The 17,046-nt window shown below is 41.8% G+C and overlaps 2 protein-coding genes across 3 annotated transcripts in view; one reads left to right on the forward strand and one right to left on the reverse strand.

Moving 5' to 3' along the window:
* The window catches only part of ccdc30 (coiled-coil domain containing 30), a 27,236-nt gene extending 14,364 nt beyond the window's left edge, over positions 1-12,872 (reverse strand). The window contains exons 1-22 of the mRNA XM_016672087.1: positions 12,809-12,872; positions 11,930-12,100; positions 11,164-11,346; positions 10,940-11,060; positions 10,185-10,369; positions 9,917-9,994; positions 9,737-9,838; positions 8,353-8,509; positions 8,024-8,095; positions 7,475-7,590; positions 7,274-7,380; positions 6,982-7,174; positions 6,230-6,328; positions 5,961-6,089; positions 5,540-5,677; positions 4,931-5,109; positions 4,299-4,725; positions 2,063-2,245; positions 1,839-1,959; positions 1,084-1,268; positions 816-893; positions 636-737 (exon numbers count right to left, since the gene is read on the reverse strand). Of these exons, the coding sequence (XP_016527573.1) occupies positions 636-737; positions 816-893; positions 1,084-1,268; positions 1,839-1,959; positions 2,063-2,245; positions 4,299-4,725; positions 4,931-5,109; positions 5,540-5,677; positions 5,961-6,089; positions 6,230-6,328; positions 6,982-7,174; positions 7,274-7,380; positions 7,475-7,590; positions 8,024-8,095; positions 8,353-8,509; positions 9,737-9,838; positions 9,917-9,994; positions 10,185-10,369; positions 10,940-11,060; positions 11,164-11,346; positions 11,930-11,968 (2,994 nt within the window). The 5' untranslated portion in view covers positions 11,969-12,100; positions 12,809-12,872. The remainder of the gene's footprint in view (positions 1-635; positions 738-815; positions 894-1,083; positions 1,269-1,838; positions 1,960-2,062; positions 2,246-4,298; positions 4,726-4,930; positions 5,110-5,539; positions 5,678-5,960; positions 6,090-6,229; positions 6,329-6,981; positions 7,175-7,273; positions 7,381-7,474; positions 7,591-8,023; positions 8,096-8,352; positions 8,510-9,736; positions 9,839-9,916; positions 9,995-10,184; positions 10,370-10,939; positions 11,061-11,163; positions 11,347-11,929; positions 12,101-12,808) is intronic.
* Positions 12,873-12,914: 42 nt separating this feature from the next.
* On the forward strand, positions 12,915-16,793 carry emp3b (epithelial membrane protein 3b (MAM blood group)). 2 transcript variants are annotated; one of them, XM_016672109.1, is made up of 5 exons: positions 12,915-12,937; positions 15,680-15,771; positions 15,851-15,953; positions 16,054-16,194; positions 16,478-16,793. In XM_016672109.1, exons 2-5 carry the CDS (start codon positions 15,694-15,696, stop codon positions 16,651-16,653), a joined length of 498 nt encoding a protein of 165 aa, XP_016527595.1. In that variant the 5' UTR covers positions 12,915-12,937; positions 15,680-15,693; the 3' UTR covers positions 16,654-16,793. The 2 variants fall into 2 exon arrangements, with proteins under 2 accessions (XP_016527595.1, XP_007553425.1); XM_007553363.2 differs by lacking the exon at positions 12,915-12,937 and adding an exon at positions 14,346-14,476.
* The last annotated feature ends 253 nt before the right edge of the window (positions 16,794-17,046 follow it).

A 17,046-nucleotide genomic window follows, 5' to 3' on the forward strand; every position in this document is an offset into this window, starting at 1 on the left:
TAATCACTGTAAAAATCAATATGTGCAAAGTTACAATTACAAATTACTAATTGGTTGCAATATTTGCTAGGCTATTCTAATTTAATTGCAATGAAGTAAAATTTTGCTTTCGACCTTAACTATTGAGGGATGGAGAACCTGAAGCTCAGAAAAAGGGCCGGGGACACGATGATGAAGATAATGCAAAAGAAAGACAGTAATAAGGAAAATGAGGCTCAGTCATAGCAAACATAACAATAATACCAAAACATCGGCTTCCAAAAATTACAGAGTCCTAGTTGTAATGTTAGACGACGTTTATAATTCATGAATACTTTTGCGAAGCGCTCTGACATGCAGCGCAGAGCAGTCCCGCAACGAGTCAGGTGTCGCGTGGACGGCGAAGTCGGTTCCTAATCTTTGGACAACCAAACCGCATCATCAGGTGGCGTGCTCCGCAGCGTTCATGCGGACAATATCAAAACGCGTCCAAACGCTCGTGCGAAACATTTGAAAAACAAATCTCTGCTAAACGCCCCAGCGTCGGCCCGCCTGTCGGCCTTCGTCGCAGCCAGCACCAGCGTTAGTCAGAAGGATTAGTACGAGCTGTGGCGTAGAAACCTACAGGGCTCATACTGTGTTTGCTCTGAGCAGACCTGCGCAGGCCAAACAGCTTCTTCCACGGACTCTGGGACGAACACTGCCGACAAAACAAAAAGCCAATGTCCACATGGTGATCGAACCGTTCTGTGCATTCGCTGAAAATAAATAAATAAATAAATAAATGCACTACTCTTCCCTTCCAGACCTTAAGGAAGAGCTTAAGATGACCTCACCTTCGTCATGTGATCTACGGTCTTGCTCAAGTCCTCCCTCTGCTGCCTGAGACTCTCTCCCATTATTTGGATGTGCTCCTGTTAAAACGATGCACACAGATGCAAGCTGCATGTGAATGAGGTAGTTACATGTTACACTGATATATATTTATATTTTAGAATTGAGATTATGTTTCGTTGCAACAGACAAAACTCCCTGGATCAGCTCTCCGATCTATTCCTTGTTGGTGGGACCACTTCAAATATGACTTCTCTGTTGGACTCTCACCTGATGGTCGCTGTCGGTAACGGCGAGGGTATGACTTTCCAGCTTCCCCTCGGCAGCCTCCAGCCTTTCCAGCAGAGTGGCCCTCTCCACCAGCAGATAAGCCACCTGCTCACTGGGGCTGCTCAAGCCGATCTCCCCCAGGTCTTCCTGTGACAACATCTCCGCCATCTCCTTGCTCTGGATCTCTAAAAGGAAACAATGACTCCGTCGCGTCATGCCGAGAAACGACACTCCACCGAAATAACGCTCTACAGTTGGCATAAACACGAGAAAATGTTCCACTGAGGGGAAAGAAATAAAGTTATAGATGTTTTTTTGAAGTTGTTTAGGGGAACTAGGATGCGGTCGCCAGATGATTGTTTAAAATGTCCAAATATTCCAAAGAGCTAGTAAGTGATCTTTAAGTGATCTGGATAGCATCACAGGTCCTGTGAGTGTACTTAGCAGTGAGCATGAGATTCTTATCCACATAATCATCCTTTGTTGACATGCAGTGTTAGTCATCCAACTAAAGCATCCAGTTTCAGTTAAAGTTTAGCAAATGTGCACCTTTATGTTTATCCTGGCGGGACAGAAACATCTTTTTTTTTTTTTTTTTTTTCTAGAAATATCGCATTGTTCAGTGTAAGGACGGAAGTGACTGATTAAAATGTTCTAAAGGTTTCTACACATCTTTTACCAGAGGTGCCAATAAATAATGAGGATGCCGTATGAATGTAAAAACCAATAGCTAGTAACAGCTTTACTGAGAGCACCTTGTTGATGTTTGACTTGGTGAAGTTCGTGTCTCAGGTCTTCGTTGTCTCTCTCGTACTCTGCAGTCAGACACTCGCGCTCTTCCAGCAGCGCCCGAATGTGAGCTACGTAGCTCTCCACCTGAGAGTCAAACAACATACAATTCTTAAACTGATTCAAGTAAAACCAGGTAACGTGACGTTTTCTACAGCTGGTAAACGAGGGCAACTCTGGACTGCCTCACCTCCTTCATTTCATTGGCCTGCTGCGTACGTAAGGTCTGCAGCTCCTTTGAGACCGACTGAAGCTTTGCCTCGGCGTCGAGCAGCTGCCGCCACAGATGCTGCTGCCGCTCCGCCGCTCCGGCCTCTGGAGGCACGCCATCGTCCTGAAGCCGCTTGGTAATCTGGTCCAGCTCCGTCAAGAACTAAAGAGAAAGGGGAGGCAAATGACTGATTTATTAACTACACAAGAGATCAAAAGCATGTATTACGACTTGCAAAACTACAATTTGCATGAAGAAACTGGCTCAGTTAGGCCGATCTTTTTGCATGCTCAGACTATGACGACGGCGACTCAAACACCTGTTCCAGAATTTGGTAACTTGAGCAGAAGCCGTGCAGAATTTTGGAATGCTAAAGGAGTTGTTACGGCTCCTACAACACGCACCACATTGTCACAGGCAAAGTATCGAGTCTCACGTGCCACCAGCTGGTCTATGTTCATCTGGAACAAATGGCTGAAAGGCTGCAAATTGAGAACGCCCTTCTAATCCTGACAAATGTTAGGCACTGGTGCAAGTTGTATGACTAACATTTTTTATTTTTCTTTCTTATATTTGCAATACATTCAATTTATGCTGAAGAAAAACTGCCAGTAGATGCGCTAGACAATGGGGAAGAAAATGCAGTTTAGAAAAGCTTTTAATGTGATGTTACTCTGTAGAGAGAAAGAGTTTCTATAGAAAAGCAACACTTTATGGAGAATGTATCTGTCAGAAGCAAAGTTACCTCTCCATGATCCATCAACGTTGACTTTGGTGAAGCCATTTCCTCGGCTGAGAAAATACTTATTTCAAGCTGCAGCTGTTCCTACATGGTGTCCCATTTTGTGGCAATGAAGAGCAGAACCTCAAGCTCCATCAGTCCCATTGTCGCTGTAATCCATGCGTACTAGCAGCTCTGTAAAAGATAACATTTCTCAGAACAATTTGGCTAAATCGTGACAAGACCTGTAGTAACAACCTCAGGCACTGCCTACTTCAGCTGCACCGTGACAGCTGACTACACTGTATCACCTGAAGCTATGCAAAACTTCAGCTTGTTCATCTATGTATGATCTGCTTCTTTAATCATTAAGCTTTTGATATAAATAGCAACGATTACAGCTCAAGCAGCTTACAAGTGCAAGTTTAAATGGAATTTCTAGCAGGAAAATATTGTGTATCTTTTTTTGTAAAGTGATCAATAGTTTCTAAGAGAAACCTGAATTACCTCAGTTCTGAAAGATCCTTCGTTTGTTATGGCTTTCTTCTCAAAATGTCTGACACCGAAGGAGGAGCAAACTATGTTTTCAGTAGAAGGACAGTGTCTTCTGAGCTTTTTGGAAAGACTCGCCGCGTATTGAATCATAACTAAGAATCGGTTCATGTGACACTGCACGAATGAGCGGATTTTTACTCGACAACGCCGTGGTAGTAAAGTTGCCAAAGTTATTAGGCTGCATACAAAGATCGCGCTGGCGCTAACGGTCCGGCAGCTTATTCCAGAGTCTGATTGTTGGCTACTGATTAAAGTTTAAATGTTATTACAGGGAATTTTATCCACGAAACTGACTGGTTCTGTGCTTCAGGAAGTCATACAGCACACCACAGTTTATGTTTAACTCACCTCGGGCTAGCAGTGATGAGAAAGCCCAGCGCCTTGGACAGGCATGGCGGAGTACACTAGCTTCTACTAGCACCTAGGCAACGGACCGTACCAAGATGGAGGGGAGAGTTCACCAACCACTAGACATAGGTAATACACTAAAAACAGACACACCTTGACAATGCTATTTAACCTAAGTTGTGTCTTGATATGAGCGCTGTCAAATTCAGATTTTATTTAATGTTTTTAGTAATAATTCACCTTTCTATCTCCGTAGTTCATGAATGTAAACACTAGATGGCGACAAAACAGTTCTNAAGTCTGCAAACATATCCTAAGGATTTGGTAGAACTGTTTGATTTGAGTCAAGACATTTGAGGTTTCCCCTCTACAAGCTTCTCACTGTAGCTTGCTGGAATATTGGCCCATTCCTCCTGACAGAGCCGGTGTAACCGAGTCAGGTTTGTTGACCTTTTAGTAACAAATTTGAAAAACCCCATTTGTATCCGAGACTGGCCTACATGAATAGGTGCACAATTTAACTCAAAGGTTGAAAATTAACTAACATAATCCTAATAGTAGGAAGTCGATTCATTATCTGGGCTTTTCTCAGTTGTTTTCAGGAGTAAAGGGCGTATGCAAATATTTGATTTCAACGAAAAACATGAAGAGGAAACGCGCTTTCTTCTCGACTCGATTCACTGAGCAGTGAAGCCGATCTTCTCCACGTTTGGACGATGTGAGATGATTTACAGCTGCCAACTGAATTACCTGATCCAAACCCCCAACCTTTACTTTCTCTACGGACTCGGGCCCAGACCCTGCGTTAGCTGTGTCCATTTCAGCCTTCTGGCTGCGACGAAGCGCCTCCTTTGCAGAGGTCAGCTGCTCTTGATGCCACTGCAGCTGCTTATGGAGCCGCTGGACCTCCAGCTCCACTCTCTCTCTTTTCCCTTCGGCCTCGAGCTTCAGGTGAACCGCGCCGCTCAGCTCCGCCTGCAGCTCGGCCGTCTTCTGGCGCTCAGAGGTCATCTCCTCCCTGAAAAACATGCATATGTATGCAAACCAAGTAAGCGCCAATATCACCGTCTTATCTCTCCGCTGGCTATGCAAAAAAAAAAAATAGATTACTATTTTGCAGCAGGGCTGCAGCTCCTGCCCAGACACAGCTATTTTCAATTCAAATGTTCCAGTCGCACCGTATGGTTACGAGCTGATGACGTTCGTGTTCTTGAGCTTCCTACCTCAGACTGTCATGTGAAGACTGCAGGCTGCTGAGCTCGACGCGAAGGCTGTCGACCTGCTTCTGCGTCTGATCAGCCTGGAGTCTGTTTTCCATCGTTTTTGTCTGAGTCTGGTTACTGTCCTTGTGGCGCTCCAGCTGACTCTGGAGTCTGCTGTGGGCGCGCTCCATCTGGGCCACCTTGAAAGGGCCAGAAACATCAAGATGAGAAACTCTCACTCACGTAAAATATGGCGTAAAATAATCACGCTGCACACTTTGTGCGTTTGAACTTGAATGCAGCAAAGAACGGGCCAAAGGTTTTAGTTTCCTGGTGTGGAAAGCCCCAAATGACTTGCAAAATATGTACGTAGTGACTCGGGGGGAAACTAATAGAAATGAACATTACAATTTTACACAGATCTTAATAGTACAAAAATAAATAAATAAAATTATCAAAGTAATTTATAATATTTTTTCTCTACTTCACGATGATGTACTACTTTATGTTGGTCTATTAAATAAAAGAGTAATTTAACAGAACTTGGAAATGTCAAAGGAATATATTAAGGCTTTTAAGCAAAACTGGAGTCCTGTTTATTTCCATCCCAAACCCGGGAAGCGGACGAACCTTTTCTTCTAGAACGGCCTTCTCTCCCTTGACCTGGGTCAGGCTTTTGATGAGCGTTTTCCCCTGCTGGCATTCGGTCTGAAGACCGCTGACCTCGAGTCTCAGTTTCTTCAGCTCTCGCTCGCCTATCTGCAAAGCCTGTAGCGTCGGAGGGGTGGAAAAAAGGAAAAAAAAACAAAAAACGGAGGAATAAATACTGAGCCGGTTTGCAAAAAGGCAGTTGGGAAAAGATTTGTTCATATCTGTAGGTAAAACAGAAGTTCCTATTACTAGTAACCTTAAACAGCATAGTGCACCTAAAACCAAATGCAACGTACATTTTTTTTTCTTTCTTTTTTAAACTTATGAGCTGATTTTCAGAAAGTCATGCAGCTGTTGATTGGCTGTTTGGTCTCGCAGACGGCATGTGTGAGATCTTTACCTCTTTATCTTTCTTGAGGGCAGCCTGAGCAGCAGTAAGATCCAACTCCAGCTGTTTCCTCCACTCCTTCTCCTCAGTCAGTCGGGCCTCCAGCAGGGACATCCTCTCCTGGGAGCTGTCCCTCAGGTGCTTCATGCACAGGGGAGACCAACGTGCATGTCCGATTGGTCGACATTTAGTTTCCGTAAATATTACAACAACAAGTTTTTTGTCACCGGCTTTGAGACAGTCTGCTGTGTCGCCGCATAATAACAAAAGTGAATTCTTACGACGTGCAGGTAGGACTCGGTGGCCTTCGCCTCGTCGCCGTTTCTCGGTGCTTTCTCCTGAGCGTCATGCTTTCTCAGCTCCGCCTCCAGGTTTCTGATCTACATGGTTAAATTCAGAGGTCAGAGGGTTTTAGTGGACACATTTATTTCCCCTTCGAGCTTCCATCTACTTTAACATCACCAACTACTTTAAATGCATCGTTTCTTTCTAGGGCTCCAACTAATGATCTTTACTTGTCAATCAGTCAAATAAAATAAAAAAAAGAAATGGCACGTTGTGCAGATTTTTCATTTGACCACTCGAGCATGGTTTATGCAACGATAGAAACACACTAAAAGATGAAAATCAACAAATAATTCAGTTAGTTTTTAAATAAGAAAATGAACATTTTACTGCTTAAAATGCAATAACACTATAGAATTTCTTTAGTTCATTTGGTGATGCCAAAACCACTTCAGGAACGTTGAAGAAAACACATTTACAAAAATGTTTAAATCTTAGATGCAAAAAATATATATGTATATTTACTTTTTTGTACAGTTTATGACTAAAACTGTACAAGGCTCTGAATATGCAGCTTTTTCAGAAAATGGCCTTTTTTTTTTTTAGTCTGTACACGTCAGTTAACGATTAATCGATTGCTAAATCAGCTGACGACTACTTCAATAATCAATCCTTCTCAATTAATCCAACCAATCGTTTATTTCTTCCTGTTAAATATTAAATGCCGTCACAGCTCTTTTCCCCGTACCCTCCTGTGCAGCCCCTCCACCTCTCCCTCGTGGCGATGCCTCTCCTCCTTGCTGGCGTTCTGGGCCTCCCCCAGCAGGGCCTCCAGCTCCTCATTCCTCTCCTCCAGCTCCTCCTGCTCCTTGCGTAGCCTCTGGAGCTGCCGCTGCAGCTCTCTCACCTGCACAAGTCCGTCTTCCACCGCTTCCTGACACCTAGCGGGGGAACAGCGGTGACGCGGGCCTGTTTGAGCCTCGAAGAAGGAAATGTTGCTGCTTTGCAAAGTGTCGTTTTCGATGAGTTCACGTCGTTACCGTTTATGAATCGGATCCTTCTCTTGGGTCGACACAGCGGAGAGGCAGTTTTCAGATTCGGTACCTTTGTTCTCCAAGTCTTCTTTTTCTGTATTAGGTTTTGTCATCTGGACAAAACAAAAACCAAACAAAAAAATAACTTAACTACAGGAAGACTCTTTGCATTTTCATTTATAGAAAAAAAAAACACTACATATTTACCTGATCCATAAGATTTTTCTTCTCAGACTCTATGACATGTAGTCTTTCCCTGAGAGCTCTGTTCTCTGCATCCAGTCTGTCATTTTGCTCTTTGGCTCGCTGCAGCTTCATCATATCTGCAAAAAAAGATTTTTGACCTTTTTCACTGGAGGTTTTGTTTTCCCCATTTTAAAAGCCAAGCTGCAGTTCTTTAAAAGGCCACTGGGCGGGGGTGTTGAGCTCAAAACAACAGCCAACTTCCTGCCTGTGATCATCTTAAAGAAGAGTTGAGGCCAGGATTCAAACCCTGGTCTTTCTTACAAGGCAACAGTGCGAGGCTGTGCTACTGTGAAACCCATCACAACTCCCACTCTACAACAAAATAACATGAAAACATGTCATGGTCTCACTGCAGCACAGATTAATAAAGCTTTAATACTGTTTTATATTACGGGTTACCACCCATGATTTTTGGAGTGGAATTTTTCTTGTGGATAAAAATTTCAGCACTTCTGTCTGCTAAAGTTTCAAAGCGGTCAAATAAAGTTCACTCCCGCCACGTCGTCTCACCGTTGTGTTTCATTTTGTCCACTTCCTTCCTCAGGTACTCAACTTCCTGGACCGTCCCCTCAAGCTCAGATCCTACAATTTGAAGAACATCCACATTACTCAGAAGCTTACTAAGAATGCTTTTCCGACATTATCTTCGTACGCTGCCAAAAATGTATATAAGAAATACACATTTAAATGAAAAAAATAAAAATAAAAATAAAAATACACACAAATGCACCTTAAAAGGTGAGAAGCAGAAAGTTGTGCAGCTTCCGGTTCAGTGTGATAATGATTCCGAGTACTAAAAATACATTCGTGATTACTGAGTGTATGTGTCTTCGACGTACCACATGGATCTTGGTTGTTGTTCTTAGCCGCGTCTAGCTCGTTGTTGAGTCTGCGGATGTCTTGGTGGGCCATGGCCAGCCTCCTGGACGCCTCCTCCAGGTCCCGCTCCAGCCGCTGCCGCTCAGTTCGCTCCCTGGAGATCTCCTCGCTGTGGGCCTGTCGCAAAACGACCAAGCTTAGGGACGGTCAGCGCGGAAGGAGAACACCAAGAAGGTGGACTGGGTAGTTAGACCGGAGACATAGCATGCAGCTGTGAGAATCATGCACTTTCAGGCTGAGATCCGTTATCACTGCAGACCTGCGGAGAGCAAGGGGAGGCAGTCGATTCAGCATCCTCCTGCTCAGAGGACCAAAAAGGTTTCCTTGCTATCAGTGGGTTTGTGATCAAATTAAAATACTGTTAATGTTTTTTTTTTTGTTTTGTTTTGTTTTGTTTTTTTCATTTGAGAACTAGAAAGAAAGGCAAAAATGCAAAGCTGGTGCAGGGACACCCAGCGCCTTGCAAAAGCATTCATGCTGTTAAACTTTTACATATTTTGTCACATAAAAATCACAAACTACTACATATTTATTTGAATATTATGTGACAGATCAGAACAAAGTAAAACACACTTGTGAAGAAGAAGGAATATGAGGTTTTATTTATATCGTAAGTCCTACTTTATGCCAATTTGCTGCATAAAATCCCAATAAAATCTATTCAAACTTTGTATTTGTAATTAGAGTTGCACAATATACGAAATAGTAATAATCACTGTAAAAATCAATATGTGCAAAGTTACAATTACAAATTACTAATTGGTTGCAATATTTGCTAGGCTATTCTAATTTAATTGCAATGAAGTAAAATTTTGCTTTCGACCTTAACTATTGAGGGATGGAGAACCTGAAGCTCAGAAAAAGGGCCGGGGACACGATGATGAAGATAATGCAAAAGAAAGACAGTAATAAGGAAAATGAGGCTCAGTCATAGCAAACATAACAATAATACCAAAACATCGGCTTCCAAAAATTACAGAGTCCTAGTTGTAATGTTAGACGACGTTTATAATTCATGAATACTTTTGCGAAGCGCTCTGACATGCAGCGCAGAGCAGTCCCGCAACGAGTCAGGTGTCGCGTGGACGGCGAAGTCGGTTCCTAATCTTTGGACAACCAAACCGCATCATCAGGTGGCGTGCTCCGCAGCGTTCATGCGGACAATATCAAAACGCGTCCAAACGCTCGTGCGAAACATTTGAAAAACAAATCTCTGCTAAACGCCCCAGCGTCGGCCCGCCTGTCGGCCTTCGTCGCAGCCAGCACCAGCGTTAGTCAGAAGGATTAGTACGAGCTGTGGCGTAGAAACCTACAGGGCTCATACTGTGTTTGCTCTGAGCAGACCTGCGCAGGCCAAACAGCTTCTTCCACGGACTCTGGGACGAACACTGCCGACAAAACAAAAAGCCAATGTCCACATGGTGATCGAACCGTTCTGTGCATTCGCTGAAAATAAATAAATAAATAAATAAATGCACTACTCTTCCCTTCCAGACCTTAAGGAAGAGCTTAAGATGACCTCACCTTCGTCATGTGATCTACGGTCTTGCTCAAGTCCTCCCTCTGCTGCCTGAGACTCTCTCCCATTATTTGGATGTGCTCCTGTTAAAACGATGCACACAGATGCAAGCTGCATGTGAATGAGGTAGTTACATGTTACACTGATATATATTTATATTTTAGAATTGAGATTATGTTTCGTTGCAACAGACAAAACTCCCTGGATCAGCTCTCCGATCTATTCCTTGTTGGTGGGACCACTTCAAATATGACTTCTCTGTTGGACTCTCACCTGATGGTCGCTGTCGGTAACGGCGAGGGTATGACTTTCCAGCTTCCCCTCGGCAGCCTCCAGCCTTTCCAGCAGAGTGGCCCTCTCCACCAGCAGATAAGCCACCTGCTCACTGGGGCTGCTCAAGCCGATCTCCCCCAGGTCTTCCTGTGACAACATCTCCGCCATCTCCTTGCTCTGGATCTCTAAAAGGAAACAATGACTCCGTCGCGTCATGCCGAGAAACGACACTCCACCGAAATAACGCTCTACAGTTGGCATAAACACGAGAAAATGTTCCACTGAGGGGAAAGAAATAAAGTTATAGATGTTTTTTTGAAGTTGTTTAGGGGAACTAGGATGCGGTCGCCAGATGATTGTTTAAAATGTCCAAATATTCCAAAGAGCTAGTAAGTGATCTTTAAGTGATCTGGATAGCATCACAGGTCCTGTGAGTGTACTTAGCAGTGAGCATGAGATTCTTATCCACATAATCATCCTTTGTTGACATGCAGTGTTAGTCATCCAACTAAAGCATCCAGTTTCAGTTAAAGTTTAGCAAATGTGCACCTTTATGTTTATCCTGGCGGGACAGAAACATCTTTTTTTTTTTTTTTTTTTTCTAGAAATATCGCATTGTTCAGTGTAAGGACGGAAGTGACTGATTAAAATGTTCTAAAGGTTTCTACACATCTTTTACCAGAGGTGCCAATAAATAATGAGGATGCCGTATGAATGTAAAAACCAATAGCTAGTAACAGCTTTACTGAGAGCACCTTGTTGATGTTTGACTTGGTGAAGTTCGTGTCTCAGGTCTTCGTTGTCTCTCTCGTACTCTGCAGTCAGACACTCGCGCTCTTCCAGCAGCGCCCGAATGTGAGCTACGTAGCTCTCCACCTGAGAGTCAAACAACATACAATTCTTAAACTGATTCAAGTAAAACCAGGTAACGTGACGTTTTCTACAGCTGGTAAACGAGGGCAACTCTGGACTGCCTCACCTCCTTCATTTCATTGGCCTGCTGCGTACGTAAGGTCTGCAGCTCCTTTGAGACCGACTGAAGCTTTGCCTCGGCGTCGAGCAGCTGCCGCCACAGATGCTGCTGCCGCTCCGCCGCTCCGGCCTCTGGAGGCACGCCATCGTCCTGAAGCCGCTTGGTAATCTGGTCCAGCTCCGTCAAGAACTAAAGAGAAAGGGGAGGCAAATGACTGATTTATTAACTACACAAGAGATCAAAAGCATGTATTATGACTTGCTAAACTACAATTTGCATGAAGAAACTGGCTCAGTTAGGCCGATCTTTTTGCATGCTCAGACTATGACGACGGCGACTCAAACACCTGTTCCAGAATTTGGTAACTTGAGCAGAAGCCGTGCAGAATTTTGGAATGCTAAAGGAGTTGTTACGGCTCCTACAACACGCACCACATTGTCACAGGCAAAGTATCGAGTCTCACGTGCCACCAGCTGGTCTATGTTCATCTGGAACAAATGGCTGAAAGGCTGCAAATTGAGAACGCCCTTCTAATCCTGACAAATGTTAGGCACTGGTGCAAGTTGTATGACTAACATTTTTTATTTTTCTTTCTTATATTTGCAATACATTCAATTTATGCTGAAGAAAAACTGCCAGTAGATGCGCTAGACAATGGGGAAGAAAATGCAGATTAGAAACGCTTTTAATGTGATGTTACTCTGTAGAGAGAAAGAGTTTCTATAGAAAAGCAACACTTTATGGAGAATGTATCTGTCAGAAGCAAAGTTACCTCTCCATGATCCATCAATGTTGACTTTGGTGAAGCCATTTCCTCGGCTGAGAAAATACTTATTTCAAGCTGCAGCTGTTCCTACATGGTGTCCCATTTTGTGGCAATGAAGAGCAGAACCTCAAGCTCCATCAGTCCCATTGTCGCTGTAATCCATGCGTACTAGCAGCTCTGTAAAAGATAACATTTCTCAGAACAATTTGGCTAAATCGTGACAAGACCTGTAGTAACAACCTCAGGCACTGCCTACTTCAGCTGCACCGTGACAGCTGACTACACTGTATCACCTGAAGCTATGCAAAACTTCAGCTTGTTCATCTATGTATGATCTGCTTCTTTAATCATTAAGCTTTTGATATAAATAGCAACGATTACAGCTCAAGCAGCTTACAAGTGCAAGTTTAAATGGAATTTCTAGCAGGAAAATATTGTGTATCTTTTTTTGTAAAGTGATCAATAGTTTCTAAGAGAAACCTGAATTACCTCAGTTCTGAAAGATCCTTCGTTTGTTATGGCTTTCTTCTCAAAATGTCTGACACCGAAGGAGGAGCAAACTATGTTTTCAGTAGAAGGACAGTGTCTTCTGAGCTTTTTAGAAAGACTCGCCGCGTATTGAATCATAACTAAGAATCGGTTCATGTGACACTGCACGAATGAGCGGATTTTTACTCGACAACGCCGTGGTAGTAAAGTTGCCAAAGTTATTAGGCTGCATACAAAGATCGCGCTGGCGCTAACGGTCCGGCAGCTTATTCCAGAGTCTGATTGTTGGCTACTGATTAAAGTTTAAATGTTATTACTGGGAATTTTATCCACGAAACTGACTGGTTCTGTGCTTCAGGAAGTCATACAGCACACCACAGTTTATGTTTAACTCACCTCGGGCTAGCAGTGATGAGAAAGCCTAGCGCCTTGGACAGGCATGGCGGAGTACACTAGCTTCTACTAGCACCTAGGCAACGGACCGTACCAAGATGGAGGGGAGAGTTAACCAACCACTAGACATAGGTAATACACTAAAAACAGACACACCTTGACAATGCTATTTAACCTAAGTTGTGTCTTGATATGAGCGCTGTCAAATTCAGATTTTATTTAATGTTTTTAGTAATAATTCACCTTTCTATCTCCGTAGTTCATGAATGTAAACACTAGATGGCGACAAAACAGTTCTAAAGGGCGCGGCGATGGCGGAAGGGTAAATCTCGCGACCCATATATGGAGTTGTCGACGCGGCTGTCACAGGTTCGATTCCCCGGCCTGTTGACATTTGGCGCACGTCTTTCCCTCTTTCTCTCACGGACCGCTTTTCTGTTCGGTGAATGCGCATATGAAACTGGGGAGTTTGGTACCTCACTGCTTTAAAGATATCTAGAGAGAATCAAAGTATCTGATTCAATATTTTAAAATGACGTTATCAGATAGACAAAGATATAAAATTGTGGACATTCTGGTATTTTAAAGACTAAAGAACTAAACTAAACTAAAGAACTTTATTTGGAACAATTGAACTTGCACCTCAAACATCAAAGTTTGGAAATAAATTGGTCTTTTAATGTACAATGACACCAAGCTACTTAGACTTTGACACCGACCAAGGTTTAAAATCTATGTAAACTTCTGAACTGATTGAAAGTTTAAGCAGTTATCTGAAAGATTACGTCTCTCATTATTCTGTAAAATGGAAATAGTTTACTTAACTTGCCCAAATAAGGCGAACTCTGGTCCTATGGATTGTCGAATAGTGAGGTAAAAAAATAGTTTTTGTTTTTCATACAATGAATGTAAATATCTGTGTTCATAAGGATGAGTAAATAGCTTTTTAATGTGTTGTTTTTAATGTTTTTGGTCTTATGACTGACCTGACTTCATTGTGCTAGGTGTATGTTCTGAACCTAAAGCACCACAGATCAACTACATCTTTGACCTCCTTTTTAGAAGTGATTGTTTACCTTTTTATGCTGAAGGCACACGACATTACAAGACAAGAAATGTATAAATGACCAAAAAGATCTGAAATATTTGACAAACCACAACAAGGAACTTCTAAGCACATCTATATTGCTTTTAGCTTCTTTATCCTGTTCCGGAAATTACCAGTAATTTGGAAGGCTTAATTACTGTGAGAAGTGCAAAAATGTGAGCAATGTCACAGCCATATGTTACATGTGATGAATGGAATAAGAAATGTGAAACACTCACTATGTAGGAGTGTACTTCTAGAAGACTGTTTACAGAGAGACGATAGTTTCATGTGGTTTCGCATGCCTCCACTGCTGATGGGTGGGTCTCATTTGAGAGCTTTTTGGATGATGATGCACTGACCGATGCCGGGGCAGAGCAGAAGGGAGCTCTGTTCTCCACAGAGGAAATGGGCGTTCTCCTTGGAAAATTTGGAGTGGAGAGCCTGCAAAAAGTAAATAAATAAAAGGGGTGTGGCAGAGCTGGAAGAGAGTGTTGACCACCAAAGCGGGCACAAGGTCGCTAAGTACAGGAGCTGCTCCCGAGTTGTTGAGATCTGATTGAGGAGAACGAGCAATATCCAGGGTAGGAAGATAGTTTCCTAACTTTTCAGATTTTGCCACTTAATATATCTAAGCGCTGCTTTCTAACATGATTAAGCTTAAAGACAAAACTGAAGCATTTGTTATTGACTCTTAGCTTATTATTTAAAAATGATATACTTTTTGCCCCTTCTATTAGCAACCTACTCAAGCGTTTTATGTACTGTCCTTCTTATTAATATTATTTTTAAATTCCACAAGCAAATCCATAACCAATTCCTGACTAAAAAACAACAGTCTCAGCTGTCATTTTCATATGATTGATGGGATCTGACATAACAACATCATTTTACAGTAATTTTGTCTCCACCGCCCACACAAACAGGCCGCTCCTACAGATAAAGATCTTCACAGACAATTTCATCAGGTTCTTGTTTTACTTTGTGTTCTGTTCTGTTTCCTTTTGTCTGACTGTTTGTCTCTTTGTTGTATCAGAAGTTAAAACAACCACCACTGCAGCTATTACAGCCTAAATATTGGCTGTAATAGCATGTATAAAATGTCAGAGTTAAATTTGCCAGGAAAAACGTGTTTTTTTTTCTTCTGTTTTAATTCCTACTGTATACAGTGCTGTGAAGATGAGTTTACCCAGTCAAACATTAGTTCTGTCTTTGCTCTTTTGTCACACTTAGAATATCAAAACATTTTAGTAGAAGACAAAGATAACCAGAATAAATAGAAAAGACAGTTTTCAAATGCCTTTTGAGTGCCTTTGAATGGCTTACACAAACGAAGGTGGTTATTGCGAAATAGTCAAAGTCTGGATTTAAATCTGAATGAGATTCTGTTGCATGACCTTAAACAGGTCATTCATGCACCAAAATCCACCACAGTGGCTGGATTGAGATCATTCTATAGAAAAGGATGGACCAGTGAATGGGAGTTGTTATGCCCAGGTTATGAGCTTATGAGCTAATTATTTTTGTCACGAGGCTAGCTTCCTTTTATTTCCTCCATTATAATTTGAAAGCTGCATTTAGTGTTATGCACGGTACCTTATCCTGACACTGAAATTAATTTGATCATTTGTTTAAAAAAAAAAGTAAAAATAAAAATTGGAAAGGCCTGTAAGAGGGCAAATATATGTAAATATACATATGTATTTACAACTCTTTACAGTCTTATTGTGAGTTTGACTGGGGTTCCTTATCCAAAATAATAAAAATATGGTTTCCTTCTCCTTCAGACAGGGTTTTAAAGATGGCCTGCTTGCTCATTTTTGTTACCACGCTGCATCTCGTCACACTAGCAATGCTATTCATTGCAACCATGGAAAAGGTAATACTCATGTTTATGAGAACATTATTTTTTAAGGACATATCTAACCATATGCATTGTGTTTTATTTAATTTAAAAGTCCTGGTGGGTGTGGGATTCCACAGAAACATCAGACCTTTGGTACAACTGTAAGTTGGACAACTCCACGGGAACTCAGCTGTGTGCAACCATCAAAGAAACAGGTAGGCCTTTAAAAAAAGGATTTTATCTGATTCAAAACATTTAAGAGGTAAAAACCAGAGTCATTAGCGTTTAAAATATATATTTTTTCTTCCTCTTTAGAATGGCTTCAGGCTGTACAGGTCCTCATGGTCATCTCAGTCGTCTTTTCCTCAGTCTCCTTCTTGGTGTTCTTAGGCCAGCTGTTCACTATGTCGAAGGGCGGACTCTTCTACTTCACAGGACTGTGTCAAGTCTTTGCAGGTAAACCTTAGATGATCTGGGACACATGTGAAATTGCATCTTATTCCAGATAAAGTTTAACAAACCAATTAAGGCCCCTTTGTAAAACATTATAAATATGGAATTTTGTACAACTACTATTGAAGACGAGTTTAGTAATGGTAGAGCAGATCGGCACAAAATTTGTGGACTTCTGCTAGGTGTTAATTTATGCACCTCAGGTGTTTTTTGTGTTTTAAGGAACCTCCTAGTATAAGCTTTTGTTCCTAAAAATTGTTTTGTCTGTCTGTTTGTTTGTTTCAAGGTCTGACAGTCTTTTCTGCTGCACTAATCTACACTCTTCACAATACGGAAATCCTGCTGGACTCAAAAAATCTGACTTCAGGGAACTTTGGCTACTGCTTTATCTTGGCGTGGGTGTGTGTCCCTTTGTTGTTGTGTAGTGGGATTATGTATATCCACCTGCGTAAGAAAGAATGATCAGACAAAGAAAATCTAAGTCAGCAGCTTTAAGGTTCATAAAAGTGACTGAATTTCGGGAATGCTACTTTTGAAAAAGCAAAATGTGTAACATACCCTTAGCTAATGTGATAGGTTTATCTGTTTATATATATATATATATATATATATATATATATATATATATATATATATATATGACAGAGCCATCTATTCTAATCAGTGAGTTCTAGATTAGTAAGTCTCATTTGATTTAATAGAACATTATATGTTTTTGTGTAACATTTTTTCCTCAAACCTTGTATGTATTTCATAGCACCTTCTAATAAATATCGCAAAATGACTGACTGAAGTCCATAATAACCTTTGTCACCACCCACGATCAGCAGAATGATACAAAAAATCCAGAGTTTA

This window comes from Poecilia formosa, unplaced genomic scaffold, assembly GCF_000485575.1.
Source record: "Poecilia formosa unplaced genomic scaffold, Poecilia_formosa-5.1.2 Scaffold56, whole genome shotgun sequence".
NCBI classification, from domain to species: domain Eukaryota; kingdom Metazoa; phylum Chordata; class Actinopteri; order Cyprinodontiformes; family Poeciliidae; genus Poecilia; species Poecilia formosa.